General features: G+C 55.3%; 1 protein-coding gene across 1 annotated transcript in view; it reads right to left on the bottom strand.

Moving 5' to 3' along the window:
• Positions 1–5,174: 5,174 nt before the first annotated feature.
• GYPC (glycophorin C (Gerbich blood group)) overlaps positions 5,175–16,086 on the bottom strand; it is a 32,267-nt gene continuing 21,355 nt past the window's right edge. The window contains exons 2-3 of the mRNA XM_069473784.1: positions 7,888–7,938; positions 5,175–5,877 (exon numbers count right to left, since the gene is read on the bottom strand). Of these exons, the coding sequence (XP_069329885.1) occupies positions 5,681–5,877; positions 7,888–7,938 (248 nt within the window). The 3' untranslated portion in view covers positions 5,175–5,680. The remainder of the gene's footprint in view (positions 5,878–7,887; positions 7,939–16,086) is intronic.

Below are 16,086 nucleotides of genomic sequence, written 5' to 3'. Positions count from 1 at the left end.
TGTCTTCTTCAACTAGTGACAATCAACTGTAAGACAGCAACGGGTTCATTTAATTGTCAGCCCCGCAGCCGGTGTCCCGTCATGGCCAGGTGCCAGTGTTACTCAGGTGCCAGCATCGCGCAGGTGCCCCATGTTACCTAGGTGCCATATGGCGCAGGTTCGAGTTTGCAAGATGCCTGTGTTGCACAGCTGTACCAGTGTGACACAGGTGTCAATATTGCACAGGTGTTCAGTATTTTCCAGCTGCTCAGGAGCTTGTGTTGCCCAGGTACCCAGTATTACACAGGTGCCAGCACTGCGCAGGTGCCTAGCATTGCCCAGGATTGCAGAGGTGCCAGTATAGCTCAGACGCTGGGACTGTACCGGTGCCAGGACTGCCCAGGAGGCCAATATTGCACAGGTGTCTGGTGTCCACAGGTAGCCAGTGTCACGCAGGTGCCCAGGATAGCACAGACGCTAGGATTGCATAGATGGCCAGTACTTACATGTGGAGCCTGCTCTCTGGAGTCTCCAGGACTCATTTCTTCTTCTCTTAGGAAGACTAGAAAGTTAGACATAAGTCCCATACTAGTTCCTCTCTACAACACTCCTGGGTGTTTTGCCTGACTTCAAGCACAGTCTTTTTTCTGTCTCGTGTTCCCACACAGGCCCGGATGGCATTCTGGCCTGAGAAGGGTGTCAGAGCTGAGCAAAGCTGTGAAGGTAGGCTCGTCTACGTCCTCTGCTGTCCTAGCCCACCCTGTATCCCACCAATGCCTGGGCACCCCTTTCGGCTCTCCCATCTGCAGACAGAGAAGGCAGGGGTTGGACCTCACTGCTCCCTTGCTCCCTCCCAGCCTGGGGGGCTGTGTGTGGCAGAGAGCTTTGCAGTACTCATCCTAAAGAAGAAAACTTGAACTGTGGAATTTCTGACTTACTTGGGGTGAAAATTTGGGCATCTCGGATGCTGTTTAGGGCAGGCTTTATCTTTATGAGGTAGCCCTTATGAATCCTTTGTTTTCATTTCCCCTCTGGAATTCTAGCCAGGTATCTTTTGTCCCAGAGGAGCTGCGGATGTGTCTGCATGATCGCGAAGAACTCAGCATCCACGCCACTCGTACAGGCTCACTTGCTCACTTGAAAGCAGGGCAAAATCTCAGGCCCTTCACAATTCGTGGCAAGATTCTGTCCTTATTTAAATGCATGTTCAAAACACCCTAAAGGTCAAATATGTTGGTCTTTATGTTGTGGGTAAGAAGACTGGCGTCTGGAGGAGTTGGGTAACTCTTCCTAGGTCGCAGAGCTAGTTAGTGCCGGAAGCGAGATATTTGTCCAGCTCTGTCTGATGCCAGACCACTGCCTTTCTGTCACTTCATGCGGACGAGGCACACTGCAAACGTTAATGCCTGCAGCTCTCCTGTGGCACTGGGCCAGGTAAAATCCTTTTGGCCCTTGAGTCATGCCCCTTGCTATTATGATGAAGACGTTCAGGCAAAGAATAGAAAACAATTGAGCAGCCTCTCCTCTAAGGAGCATAAACAGATAAAATCGTGAGGTGTTCCTTCCATTAAAAGAAAGCAAAAGTTCTTCTCTAACATTTACGTAACAGTTGGCTCCACGCCCTGACCCACTGCCCCTTCTCTGGTGAACAGGTGAGACCCTCCTGTCACCAGGCAGCTGCGTAGAGTTGCGAGACACCCAGACCAAACAGCAGGGCGGCGGGAGCAGCGGGCGAGCCCTGCGGGGGAGGTCTCCAGCTCTGGGAGCCTTTCCAAGGCCCCTGTAAACATCCATGGTGTGTTTGCGTCTTGTGTCCTGTTTAAGTTGATCCTTGGCTCACCCTTATGATACAGAGCGATCCACTTCTACCATGGCTCCCTATTGCCCACATGACAGAGTCCAAATTCCTTAACTTGGGGCCAGGGGTGCTCTGTGGCCCAGCCCTCATCTGCTGTGCAGCTGCCCAAGCCTCCCGCCCTCTCTGAAGCCTTTCCTGGCCACCAGGGAGAACTGGTCCCGCCCTTCTTAGTGTTCCCAACTGATCTGCATCTCTTCTCTCTCAGCACTTAACACCTTAGGGCCTGTGCACATTTACACGTTTATCTTCTCTGCTAAGTCAGGACCCCTGAAGGCAGGAGCTGCCATATTCAACGATGTAAGTCCAACACTTACGTGGATACCAAATAAATGTTTGTGGACGGCAGCTGTACACTCAGACAGACACACGGATGTATTATATGTCTCTAACTCTGAAATTTCATCGCTTAAATACTCCTAGTTTGGGAATGGAATGAACACTTGTAAGAAGCACAAATCATCCAAGAAAAGCTGGTGGGGAAGCTTTGGCATGATGTAGTCCAGCCGATTACCTTCCCTTTCGTAAGGGTGGTGCCTGAGGTGCAGGGCTGCTGCGGCCAAGCTTGCTGCACTTGTTGTCTTCATCTTCCTACTCATCCACCCCTTGTCCCAGGCCAGCTCCCACCAGGTACAAGGATGCTGGCACGGGTGCCGGGCCATCACTGTGAGTCACCCCAGCATCCAGGAGTCCTGGTGCCTCAACCTGCTGAAGGGAGGAGGGTCCGTTTTACAGCCCCCTGGCCAGTCAGGCCTGGGGTGAATCCCTCCTCTGCCACTCGGAGCTGTGAGGCCTCCAGCAAAGCCTTCAGCCTTTCTGAGCCTGAGCTCCTACAGATCTACAGGGGGATGAGGATAGCCACTTAATACAGTTACTGGGAGGACTGAAGGAGGCTCATGCGCGAAGCCAGGATGTCCTAGAGTGAGGTCTGGCTCCTTCCTCCCTCCAGCCTTCTTCTCCCCACCCCTCCTCTTATCTCTCCTCTCTTCCTTTCCTCTCCTTGTCCCTCCTTCCTCCTTAACAGTTTCTGGAAACTTTGGTGCTTTGAATATTTACTCTGACCAAGATTTGCTACAGGTGTGCTGCAGAGTGACGGTGCGCTGTTGCGGGAGAGACAAGGTAAAGAAGCCGACCCCCGACCTGAGGGAGGATTACTTATTTGCCCCCCAGTGTGCCCTGGATGTGTGTATGCACAGTATCTCTTTAAGGTGTGGCCATCTGTTCTCTGCAGTTAGCCTGTGAGCTCTCTGCTCAGTGTCATCTGGACTGGGCCACCTTGGATGACTCAGCCCTGCAGTTTCTGTGTCGCTGCTGCTTCTGCTGCTGAGCCTGGTTCCAGCTGGGCCTGGGGAGAAGGCTGTGGCCCACTAGTGTCCCAGGACACTGGGAACGCAGAAGAGTGAGGATGAGCAGAGGCGAGGAAGGGGAGGTGAGCGGAGTGGCCAGGGAGCCGAGCTTAGCATGGACAGCTCCTGGGTCCACTGAGGGATGGACAAGTGACCAGCATCCCCTCCCCATACAGGCCCCAGCCCTGGCGGAGGCCCAGGGGGCTCTGGGGGCATCCTTTCCCTGGAGCCCTGTCCACACCAACCCAAGTCTTTGTGCGGGTTTTGGGTGCTGTTCTGTGCCCACTGGACAGCCATCTGTGCTCACAACCCTTGAAGACAAGGCTGTGGCCATGGTCCTTTATTTTATGGGAGAGCCAGCTCTGGTTGCCCCAGGAGAGGTGTCTGTCGCCTTTGAACTGGGTTCCTGCCGTCACCAGCTTCTGTGAGCTCCCTGCTTGTCCCCCACGACAGCCCCAGGACCTCCAGCTCCTTTGGTTGGCGGCCACTCCACTCAGCCTGGACCCCCGTAACCTCCTGGGAGAGTGAGGGGCCCTTTCTGCTGCCTCCCAGGGAAAGATGGCGCAGCCTCAAGAACCTGAGCCCGAGGGAGCTCCTGCGGCGACCCTGGCGCCTGGGACGCAGTCTTCAACCCCACAGCTGCTGGTCTCTGAGTGACTGCCGGGCTGCTGGGAGTCTCAGCGTCGCGTGAGGGGGTTGGCTGACGAGTTCATGGTCTCTCCCTGTTATTCATTTGGAGTTATGGTTTCTCCTCAGGAGCATTTCAAAGCGGTCAGTGAGGAATGTTCATTAACCACGACACACACTGTCCCGGTCACTGACACTGGAAGACCATGGACGCTGAGCCCTTGGCACATTTGTTCCTAACCCTCAATTCTGGGAGCTGGCACCTCAGAGGTAGCATCATTAGCCTCGTTTCCACCGGGGGGATGAGAACATGGAAGCCAGAGAGCTAAGCAAGTGGCCCGAGGTCCTGGGACCAGGAAAGAGCAGCCGGGACCCGGCCCCGGGGAGTGGGCTCTGCGGTCCCTGCTCCCGCCGCTGGGTGTGAAACGCCCTTCAATAATGGGGTGCACGGCGAAAACTGTGGTGAGGGCCTCGCTAAAGATAATGATAATAATTAGTGACTGTTCCCCTGTAACTGCCACTGCGGAGCCACGCAGCTGGTGTCCTTAAGGATTCTTAACTTTCTCCGTGGGGAACTTCACCTTTTCAGAGCCTAAAGGTGGTTCTCAAGCTGTCTGCCAGGCCCGCAGTCCAGTGGGTTCACTGGGCCACACAGACCTAAAACCGACTCAGCTGGAATTGTGACCCCAGGACTGTCGCAACACAGCAAGAGGATTTCCACACCCCTATAACTCTGCCCCAATCAACAAACCTAATTACCTAATCCCCTGCCTGCTAAACTATCCTTAAAAACCCTGTCTCCCAAATTCTCCAGCGCCGGCGGGTTTCAGAAATGCCTCCCTCTCCCTGCTTAGCTGTGCGGAATGGAGTCTCTCTCTGCCCTGAGCCTGCGGGCTCGGCGCACCGGCTGCTGCTCGGGAGGCGGCAGATGGACCCAGTCGGGGGCAACAGGTGCCGTCACCACAGTTAGTATGGGAAGGGCGGGGCTCACTCATATTGTTCATCAGGTCTGGTTTGTCTAATACTGCGCAGTAGAAAATCAACTCTCCAGCCAGTGCGCTGCCCAGAGACGATCTCTTTCTAGAGGGACATTTCACCCGCCCGTTTCTTTCCTGCAGCGGGTGCTGGTGTCGGGGAAGGAATGCTGGTCACTCCCCGCCCCGCCCGGGCAGGCCCCAGGGCAGTCCGCACCGTCTGTGCTCTCTGGGAACCAGCCGGAGGGGCTAGAATGGACTGTCCCCCCGCCCCACGCACGCAGACTGCGCAGGCATCGCGAAATCACACGGGCAAGAAGCAAGCCCGGTGCCGTTAATCTTCCCCCAGGCGCCTACAGTAACGCCGTCGGACTCGGAATGCTCTGTTACATTTCAAATTTATTTCCAATGGTTTCGAGCTGGATCAATGGGAGACAAAGGTACCTTTTAGCTGTGGCACCTGCTGTTCCCCCCAAATGTCAAGGACTGACATTTTATGCCGTTATCCCCAGGCGGTGTGCTGATGACGCACATCCTTGCTTCCCTGGCCTCCAGGCCCACCCGCCCCCTCACCCTCAGCAAGGACTTTCACGCACATGAGGTGACGCCTTGGCCTGCCCAGGGGACCTGTGTGCCCAGACTTTCTCCCTTTGTGGCAGAGCAAAGGCTGGCCTCTTGGGTGGCCGCTGCCTCCCTGTGTCCCTGGGAGATGCCTCACGTAGCTGGAGCCCCCTGCTTTCCTCCCTGGGTGGGCACCTGGCGCCCCAAGGTGCGAATCTTGGGAGAGGCGGCTGCTCTTGCAGGGTGCACGGTGGGCCCGGCAGTGCTGGTGGGCGGTGGGGTGCATTTTCTATGAGGGGGCTTGAGGAGGCACTTGGGGAGGTGAGGCCAGCTGCCCCTCAGATAAAGTACTCCTTTCTGCTGCCGCCACCAGCATCCTGGAGGGCAGGGTCGTCCTGCAGGGCCGCGTCTGCACTCTCAGCAAACTCCGTGCCCTTGGCCTCATTGGTGTGGTACGTGCCCTTGTGCCGACACATGTAGCGTAGCATGACAAGGAGGAGGACGACCAGGACGAGGGCCACGGCAGCAATTACGCCTGCAGGTGGGATAAATGCAATGGGTCAGTGTGGAGCAGGGGCCCTGGGACCTGGGACAGGGGACAGGGTGTGTCAGGAAAGACATGCTGCTGTAACAAACATAGACAGACGCTCCTTACTGTGAGATGGGGTCAGATCCCTATAAGCCTGTCATAAGCTGAAAGTCTCATAGGTCAAATAGGCATGAATACACCTGGCCTACTGAACATCACAGCTGAGCCCCAGCTGCCTTAATCGGACTCATGACACTTACATAGGCTGACAGCTGGGCAAGATCATCTAACACAAAGCCTATTATATATTAATAATAAAGTGTATTCGTCCTGCACATTGCTAACCTGGGAAGAGATCAAAATTCAAAACTCAAAGTATGATTTCTACTGAATGTGTTTACTTTTGCACCATTGTAAAGTTGAAAACCCGAAAACTCGTTAAGTGGAACCGTTGTAAGTTGGAGATCATCTGTACCAACCTCAGGTCCCTTCCTTCTGTACACGTCCTGCTGCCTGGTGTGCTGGCTTCTCGTCTGTGCCACCTCTAAGGCTCCCTTCTCTCCTCTCTCACCCCCTTCCTTCCTTTCCTCCCCACCCGCTCACCGAGCGCTCTGCAGACAGGCGGGGTGGAATCCCAGGGCGGAACCCTGCCTGGAGGTGCTCACAGTCTGTTGGGGAGAGAGACTTGCACAGGCATCGCTGCAGGACGTGCAGGATTTGCGTAAGGGAAGTGCGTGGGTTTGTCTGAAACCGTGGGTCCACGGGATGCAGAGCTTCACCTTTTAAAGCAGCACAATCCCCACTGAAGGGCTCTGGGAACGTGGGACTTTCCAGGCTAAAACTGGGAAAGTCCTGGAAAACCGGGAAGAGCTGGCTGCCCTGTATGCATCGCACAGAGGAGAAAGGCCAGGGCTGCTAGCTGCACTTGGGGACAGGTGGTGTGAGGTGTGGTTTGTGTTCTCCCTGGGAAGTGAGGACTGCCACCAGTCTGCAGGAGGACCGGGACATGGCCACGTGAAGGACTGAGAGGGAGGGTCCTGCTGAGGACGCTGTGCCCAGGCGGGAGGTGCGGTGGGGAAGGCCCTTTACCTGCCCCCGGACTCAGGAGGCGTCAGGCCACTCAGGGCCTTGGGAGTGGCGGGGCGAGGGGTCAGGGGGCTGAAGGGCCGCAGTCCCACTGGGGGTGCTGCGCGTCTGGGCACTGATCTGAAGCTGCAGAACAAGTTTCTGTCTGTCCTTAGAATGTAGGTCGGTGTGGGGGGCCTTGGGCGAGGCTTGTGGGGAATATGGGCAGGCTAGGGTGCTCCCAAGTCCCACTTCACGGAGCAATTTCCTATACATCCTGCTGCCTTCAGGGAAGCCCTGTGTCCGCACAAGGCCCATAATGTCGTCTGAGAAGGGGTCAATGAGTTGGAGAATGCCGGCTGCCAGGTGTCGTTGCTGCTTTTTCTTTCTTTTTAGTTGTAGAAGTTCCCTGAGCTATTAATAAGCTAGTGAGAAGTGTGGCTCTCAAAGAAGGACACAGAGCATGTGACATTGCCCAGACTTGGTTGTTCCTGAATCACAATCTGGAGTCACAGTCATGACCCCAGGAAGCCACCTGCCTGGGGCTCACAGCAAGGTGCGGGGGCAGGGTCAGACTCCCCGAGGACGGAGGGCGTGGCCGTAGGACACAGGGCAGGCAACAGGCGGGTGAGGGGGCCGGGGGAGAAGACCAGGCAGCCCGGCCAGTCCACTCGCCCACCCTCCACCTGCAAACCTCCCTGTCCACAGCCACTCTCTGCACCCTGAGAGGGGCGCCTCCTGGAACTCGCCCTGGCTCTGCCTGCTCCACCAGGACACTGCTGGGTTTTCTTGACCAGGGCTGGACTTTCCATTCCACGTTTGAAACCAACTCTGAGGTAGGGAAAACGCTGACCATGGCTGCCTGCACCCAAGTCCTCAGACCAGTTATCCCCCGGGCATTTCTTCTGAGACCCTCCCGGCTGCATGAGGGGCCCTGCGATGACAGCTCACCTGCAATGACAGCGATGTCCGTGATGGTGGAGGGTGTCCCCCAGCCAGGCTCTGTGAACGGAAGAGAAGAGTGGGAGGTGAGAGAGGAAGGCTCTCCATGCCTGGCAGCACCGCAGCTGCGGCTGCACCCTCAGCTCACGCGTGAGCGGCTCTGACGGGCCCAGGGGGCGGCAGCAGGCGGCAGCCACAGACCTGTGGCCCAGGCTGTGCAGGGCCACGGACCAGGCCCGAGAGCAGCAGGCTGTGGAGTGCTGTGCCCTCCACCAGGTCACCGTCGGCCTGCGTGAGCTCCCGCCTGTGTCCCTGCGCTGAGGCTGGGCCTGCGCCTGGGGTGTGTGCGAGGGCAGGCGCGACTGTGGTTCCAGCACAGACCGTCCGTGAGTGTCCGCTCGCACCGGCTGCCTTCGTCTGTTTTGTGTTGCTAGAATGCCTGATGCCGGGGAATGTCTGAAGAAAAGAGGTTTATGTGGCTCACGATCCCGGTGGCTGAAAGCCCGACACTGGGCAGCTGCACCCGGCGAGGGCCTCGTGCTGCTTCCACTCGCGGTGGGAAGTGGGAGGGAGAGACGTGTGCGGAGAGATCACACGCGTGAACAGAAGCGCGAGAGTCTCGGGAGCAAACGCACTTTCACAGCACCCTGCCCTCGGGTGAGTGACCCAGCCCCGCCAGCGCAACGAGGACTCGCTCCCTCCCGCCCCGGAAGGGCCCGATCCGATCCGTGTGCTCCACGCATCAGGGAGCCTCTCCGCGACCCAGACACCGCCCGCTGGGCCCCATCTCCCAGCGCCGCCGCACTGGGAATCTGATTTCAACAAGAGTTCTAGTGGGGACAGACCCCAGCACCAGGTGTTGCTTTGGGGGCCCTTAAGCCGCCGTATCCGGTGGTCTCACAGCGGTCCGTGAGGTGCCTGCTGCTATTGTTCCGTTTCAAAAGTAGAACACTGAGGCTCAGGGAGGTGACGTGCCCACAGCCTCACAGGACACGGCCGGTCCTCTTGCCTCTGGGGTGCACCTTCTCTCCTTCCCTCTCGAGGAAGCCCCTCCTAGGGCCCCTGTCCAGGGATCCCTCCCCGAGGCCCCTGCGCGGGTCTCCGCATTGACTGTCCTGCGGGAAGGACGGCTCTGTGCTGCCGCCCAGGTTACTGAGTGTGTTTTTGCAAAGTCAGCGGTCTGGTCAGAGCACCAGGATCTCTAGAAGAGTGGGAACCTGGGTGTTTGCTCGAGCTGCTGCACACAATTCTCCTCTCCTCCGGGGGATGAGTGAGAAGAGCTGTCAGGCACCGGCAAGTGTCAGCGTTAACGTGGGAATCCTGTGTTCCCATTGTGCGTGCTGTGAATACTGAAACGGAGGAGGATGCTTCATAATGGCCGGTTCCGCTCAGATAATCACTTTAATGACAGGGCTCTTAGGTCATTCTCCTCAGCAAGGCCAGAGATGCCTCTGGTGTCGAAGGGACGGCAGGTGGGGGAGCAACAGACCTCAGGCTGGGGCCGGAGCAGGGAGCGGAGCCCGGTGGTGGGGAAGAGGATGAAAGGAAGCAGCACGTCGGCAAAGAGACAGCAGGCACAGTCCAGGAGTCCGGGCACGGCGGGAGCCAGGCAGGGAGGGGGCTCAGCGTTCAACGTGCTTCTCCGTGGCAAGACCTGACGCAGGAGGTGCAGCAAGTGGAAGTGGACACTGGGCTCTGCGATCCAGTGTGAGCAGCTGCAGCCTGCGCCTTAGGGCCCAGCACAGAGTAGGTGCTCAGTAAACAGTCGCTGCGTGCAGGACTGAGCATGTGCACATATGAATGAATGGATTTAGAGGTGGAGTTCTAGATCTTTCCAGTCACTAAGCACCTTCACCGTTCAGTAAGAAAGAACAGCACTTTGCTTAGGTTGGCAGGGATGATTGGAGAAACTCGAACACCTGGAACTGCCCTTAGGAATTTCCAGGTCAAGACCAGCATCTCTTACCTCAGTCTGTCGAATGCAGCCAGGGTGAGAAGAGACTGTTATTCCCTTTCCTTTAAAAACAATTAGCAATTGCTTACCAGGTGCCGGTACCGTTCTCAGCATTTACCACGTTTTAACTCACTTAGTGCCTACAGCAGTCCCATTCAGTAGGAGTTATTATTGTCACCATTTTACAGATTTGGAAGCCGAGTCCCAGAAAGGTGTTATTGTTTTCCCTGGCTCATGCAGCCGCTGTGAGCGTCAGGAGTTACCCAGTTCAAACCCGAAGAGCTCTGAGTCAGCGAGTTTACCCTGCAGGGCACTGCCCAGTGGGAGCCTCGGTGAGCTGATTTCCAGATGAGGTATTTGGCTTGAACCGCTCGGGGTGCATTTCTTGGCTTGTGTTTAGGGACCTTTTTTTTTTTTTTTTTTGAGACAGAGTCTCACTTTGTTGCCCAGGCTAGAGTGAGTGCCGTGGCGTCAGCCTAGCTCACAGCAACCTCAAACTCCTGGGCTCAAGGGATCCTCCTGTCTCAGCCTCCCGAGTAGCTGGGACTACAGGCATGCGCCACCATGCCCGGCTAATTTTTTCTATATATATTTTTAGCTGTCCGTATAATTTCTTTCTATTTTTAGTAGAGATGGGGTCTCGCTCTTGCTCAGGCTGGTCTCGAACTCCTGAGCTCAAACAATCCGCCCACCTCGGCCTCCCAGAGTGCTAGGATTACAGGCGTGAGCCACCGCGCCCGGCCGTGTTTAGGGACCTTGTACCCAAATCCATATACTGGGATACCAGATGCACTTCCAGCAGTTCAGGTGGGCTGGGAGGGCAGGCGGGACCTGAGACCAGAGCATCACAGTCAGGCCTCCCAGCAGGGGCTCTCTGCAAGCCCAAGCCCAAGCCCACTGGGGGCACTTGGGGCAGGAAAGCCCCCTTGGATCACACTATGCTCTCCAGGCCCTGTCCCCCTCCCACTGCACAACGCAACAGACTCTAGGAAGTGACAGTCAGCCCAACCAGAACGGCCACACAGGTCAGAATCAGCACGGAGGACACTAGAGTCTGTCTGGGAGGTGGGGATGGTGTGAGACAGCAGTTCTCAAGGTGTCCCTGGACCAGCAGGATCCCCTGGGAGCCCCTTAGAAATAGAAATTCTCGGGCTCCAGACCGGATCTGCTGTACCAGACACATCAGGGCTGGGCCCAGCAATCAGGGTGGTAACAAAGCCTCCAGGGGATTCTGATGTATGCTCAGGCTGACAAGTGCAGGTGTAAAAGAAGCCTTCCCACGGGGGGTGTATCAGGATTGGCCTTTGAAGGATGAAGAGGAGTTTGCTACATAGAGAGTATAAGTATCTCGGGCAGAGAGCTCAGCATCCGTGGATTCCTCACCCCTGCCTGCTTCTTGGCTTTCTCCTCAAGGGTCTGCTCCCCATCCGTGGCCCCGCGGCTCCTGGCGCCTCTGCTTCCATCTCGTGCTGCTGGAGGTGGGGGGAGAGCCCTGGTCTGCTGCACTCTCTGTGCTGCTCCCCCAGGGCAGCAGCAATGCCGGCGGGTATTTGGAGCAGGCGGGCAGAGTGAGCTCAGATCCTACCCACCCATGAGTGGACAGGCCCAAAGTGTCCTGTGTTTTCCCTTCCCAGCTTCTTTCAAGACCGAAAAGTGCCCACCAGCCTGGAAGCTCCACGAGTCCAGGCCCCACACCTGTCTTGCTCACAGGGCTGTGCCCAGCATCGGGCTGGGTGCCTGGCACTGAGTGACAACTGCTGAATGTCTGAAGGCCTGGTCCCCTCTGGGGAATGAGGAATCAACTAAACTGCACCCTCACCATCCGCGTCTTGGTGGAGCTGGAAATGGCTTTTCTTCCATGGAACTTGCCATTGGCTGCAGCCAAATCCTTAGCGACTCTATGAGGTGCAGCACAGGTGTGTGTAAAGTCACACCGCCCACAGCCCCCGTGACCAGGCATCGCCTTAAGCAAGGAGGGGCCCGTGGCTGCCGCAGAGGAGGTTCAGCCATGAGCCCCGGCCCGGGACTTGTGATCCTCTGACAGGGAGGAGCCTGCGACTGTGCTCTGCTGCTTCTCTCTGCCCTCATCGGACCTTTGTAGCACCTGCTGCCCGCCTGCTGCATGCTCCGCAGTCAAGGCCAGGGCCCGGCCATCAGGGGCTTGCTGTGTAGCCAACAGCGAAAAGGCATCCCAGGCTGAGTCAGGAAGGTTGTCTGATGGAGCCCACAAGCCCCCAGCATCTGATGGGTGCTCCCCGTCTGGCCTGCTGAGACAGGGGCGGGCACTGCCAGCAGACGCAAGGCAGCACGGTGGTGAGACAGGGACAGGGAAGGGAGGCCCATGGAAGTGGAGTGGCCAGCGGGGCTTCTGGGTTGGGCAGAGGGCCGCCCTCAACTGGCACCAACGCCTCAGTGCCTGGGCACTGTGCGGAGGAGGCTGGGATCCAGGCAGCTGCTGGAAGTATGCTACGGGGGCTTCACCTGCCCACGCTCTCTCCGGCTTGGCCATCCTTGCCATCACCTGGGCTTGTGGACATGAGGCAAGACTCATGTGAACTAGACCACCCCGGTCAGTCTCAAGGTCAAAATAATTGTCCTGGGTCGCATCAAGCTAAAAAACCTCTGCATAGCAAAAACCAAAACCAAAACAATCAACAAAGTGAAGAAACAACCCACAGAGTGGGGGAAAATATTTGCAAACCACCCGGCTGACAAGAGATTTATAACTAGAATATATAAGGAGCTCTAAGAATTCAATAGGAAAAAATCAAATACTCCAATCAGAATGGGCAAAGGATCCGAACAGATACTTCTCAGAAGAAGACATACAAATGGCCAACAGGTATCTGAAAAATGCTCAACATCACTAGTCATCAAAGAAAGGCAAATCAAAACTACAATGAGATGTCATCTCACCCAGTTAAAATGGCTTTCATCAAAAGCACAGGCAACAGTGAACGCTGGCGAGGACTGGAGAAAGGGGAAACCGCGTACACTGTTGGTGGGAATGTAAATTAGTACAGTCAGTATGGAGATTCCTCAAAAAACTGGAAATTCTACCACACGACGCAGCAATCCCACTGCGGGGCATGTATCCACAGGATGGGAATTCAGTGTGTTGAAACATGTCTGCACCCCCATGTTTACTGCAGCACTATTCACAATGGCCAAGACACGGACTCAACATAAGTGTCCATCAGCAGATGAGTGGATAAAGAAATCGTGGCACATATACACAATGGAATATTATACAGCCACAAGAAGAATGAAATCCTGCCATTTGCAACAACATGGATGGAACCAGAGAATATTATGTTAAGTGAAATAAGCCACGCACAGAAAGACAAATCTCCCATATTCTCACTCACGTGTGGGAGCTAAATATTAAAAACAATTGCTCTCATGGAGACAGAGAGCAGAATGCTGGTTACCAGAGGGTGGGAAGGGTAGCAGGGAGGGGGAGAATGGGGGCATGGTTAATGGGTACAAAAATATAGTTGGATAGAGAGACAGAATGAACGATATTTGATAGCACAAGTCAGGGTATACTTTAAAATAACTAAGAGAGTGGAATTGGAATGTTCCTAACACAAAGAAACAATAAATGCCTGAGGGGATGGATTCCCCAATTACTTGGATTTGATTAATTCACATTGTACGCCTGTAGCAAAACACCACTTGGACCCTATAAAGACATACAACTGTTATGTACCCATAATAACTAGAAGTAAAAATTAAAAAAAATAACCTTGAAGGTCTGTATGGGTCCCCTTATAAATAATGCCCCCAGGCCCCAGGGCTGAGCAGTGTAGTGTCACTGTCTGCCCACACCCTCCTCCTCCTCCTCCTCACCATGGTCACGCCCTGCCTGATGCAGCGTGGCAGTGTGGAGGCCTGCGAGGGTGGGTGCTGGGGACATGTGGCCTCCCTGGCCTGGAAAAGACAGTCACCCCCCAGCAGTAACCTGGGGACGAAGCAGGGCCTGGACACCCAGGGGGCAGAGTCGGGAACAGCGCCTCCCCTTGTGCCCGCGGGGCCTGCTGCGCACTTCTCACCTGGGCAGAGCTCTGGGATGGATGTGCTCCCAGCAGGGGACTGGCGAGAAAGGTGCCCTCACTGTAACTCACCAGTCAAAGAATCTGCTTCCAGGGTTTGCTGTGTGGCTTTCCTTGCCGTTTCCCCTAAACCCCCTTTTTAAAAAAAAACAGAGCCTTATTTCAACACCACGACCCACCCCCTCAGTTGAGCTACAGCATCTAAGCAAAAGGAAAGAATCCTTTGTCTCCATTTGGGGCCAGAGTGTAAAAAAGTAGAACGACCCTCTCTTAAGTCCAGGATGGTGACAGGCAGGGAAACCAGTAAAAAGCCCTGAAGGGAAGATGAGTCTTGGGATAAGAGGGTTTGCTGAGCAGGATGAGGCTGCTGTTGTCCACAGGGGACTCCTCCCGCGGGAGAGCACCTCGTCAGCTCTGGATGGTGGAGTTTGCGGTCTCTCAAGGAGGCAGCAAATATCCTCCTGTATTCACGGTGTAGAGAAAAGGGGGAAAGAACCAGTGCTCCTCCTCCCGCAGCTGCCACACCCCACAAAGGATTCCTAGGAAAATCAGACGTGAAATAGATTGGAAGAGCGGAGGAGAGTGTTCGTGAACCACCTGGGGCTAGAGCTGGGCAGGGGGCTGGGCAGGGGGCTGGGCAGGGGGCTGGGCGGGGGCTGGGGGTGCTGCGGCGGGGGCTGCAGCGGGTGTCAGGTATCAGCCAGCAACTGCAGCAGCTCTGGCTTACGACAATGCCCGCCACCTAAAGAAAGCTTAGTAAGTTTGTTTTGCTCCTAGAAGAAAATCCACCCTGAAATAGTTGGTGTGGCTTTAGCACACTGAGGAGACCCAGCTGTGTAACTTCTAATTGGCACCTGTCACTTTGTCGGGCCGGCAGATCTGCACGGCAAGGCAGAAAGGAACTGACGCTGAGGGAGGAGCAGGAGAGGCCACCCGACAGCCAGGCAGGGCCAGGCTCCGGAGAGCCCCTGCTGAGGTAGACGGGACCTGGAGGGGTTGAGATGCCTGAGAACCCTGAGAATCTGTCCCCTCTGCCTGTTCCCCGCCTGCCCCTGTGATCCGGGTGCAGGGAGGGGGCCCTTGTGCCAGGGTCTGGTAGATGCACGCGCCCTTCTGGTCCATGCCTCATGAGACTGTAGTCTTCTCTGCTTTGTTCTTGGGAAATTAAGCAAAACTCCCAGGACCCCCTGCCCCCAGACATCCACTCTACACCAAGCCCTCTGCAGGGAGGCCAGTGGAAGGGCAAACGACCCCTGATGATTCATTTAAGGATAGCAAATCAAAACCACAATGAGATATCACTTAATCCCAGTGAGAATGGCCTTTATCAAAAAAACCCAAAACAACACATGTTGGCGTGGATGTGGAGAGACAGGAACACTCATACACTGCTGGTGGGACTGCAAACTAGTGCAACCCCTGTGGAAAGCATTATGGAGGTATCTTAAACAGATGCAAGTAGACCTGCCATTTGACCCAGCAATCCCATTACTGGGCATATACCCAAAGGAAAAAAGGTCATTCTGTAACAAAGACACATGTACCCGAATGTTTATAGCAGCACAATTCACAATAGCAAAGATGTGGAAACAACCCAAATGCCCATCAATACATGATTGGATTAGTAAGCTGTGGTATATGTATACCATGGAATACTACTCAGCTATAACAAATAATGAAGATACGACATCTCTATGGTTCTCCTGGAGAGAGTTGGAGCCCATTATATTAAGTGAAGTATCCCAAGAATGGAAAAACAAGCATCACATGTACTCACCAGAAAATTGGTTTCCCTGATCATCACCTAAATACACATCTGGGAACGACACCAATCGGATATCAAACTGAGGTGGGGGGTGGGGGAGGGGATGGGGGTATGCCTACACAATGAGTGTATTGCGCACCGTTTGGGGAATGGTAACGCTTGAAGGTGCTGACTCGGGAAGGGGGGTGGGGAAGGGAGGGATATATACCTACATGATGGTGCAACGAGCACTACCTGGGGAACAGACACGCCTGGAGCTCTGACTTGGGGGTACAGGCGGTACATGGGCAACGTATGTAACCTGCAATTCTGTATCCCCCATAACAATAAGATGAAATAAAAAAAAAAATAGGATAGCTGGGCTGGGATGATGCAGCAGGAAATGCTTCTCCAAAAAAAAAAAAAAAAAGGTTTCCAGGCACCAAAACAGCAAA

This window comes from Eulemur rufifrons, chromosome 1 (genome assembly GCF_041146395.1).
Source record: "Eulemur rufifrons isolate Redbay chromosome 1, OSU_ERuf_1, whole genome shotgun sequence".
Classification (NCBI taxonomy): Eukaryota; Metazoa; Chordata; class Mammalia; order Primates; family Lemuridae; genus Eulemur; species Eulemur rufifrons.
The sequence above is the reverse complement of the archived record's forward strand: the minus strand, read 5'-3'. Positions and strand labels throughout refer to the sequence as shown.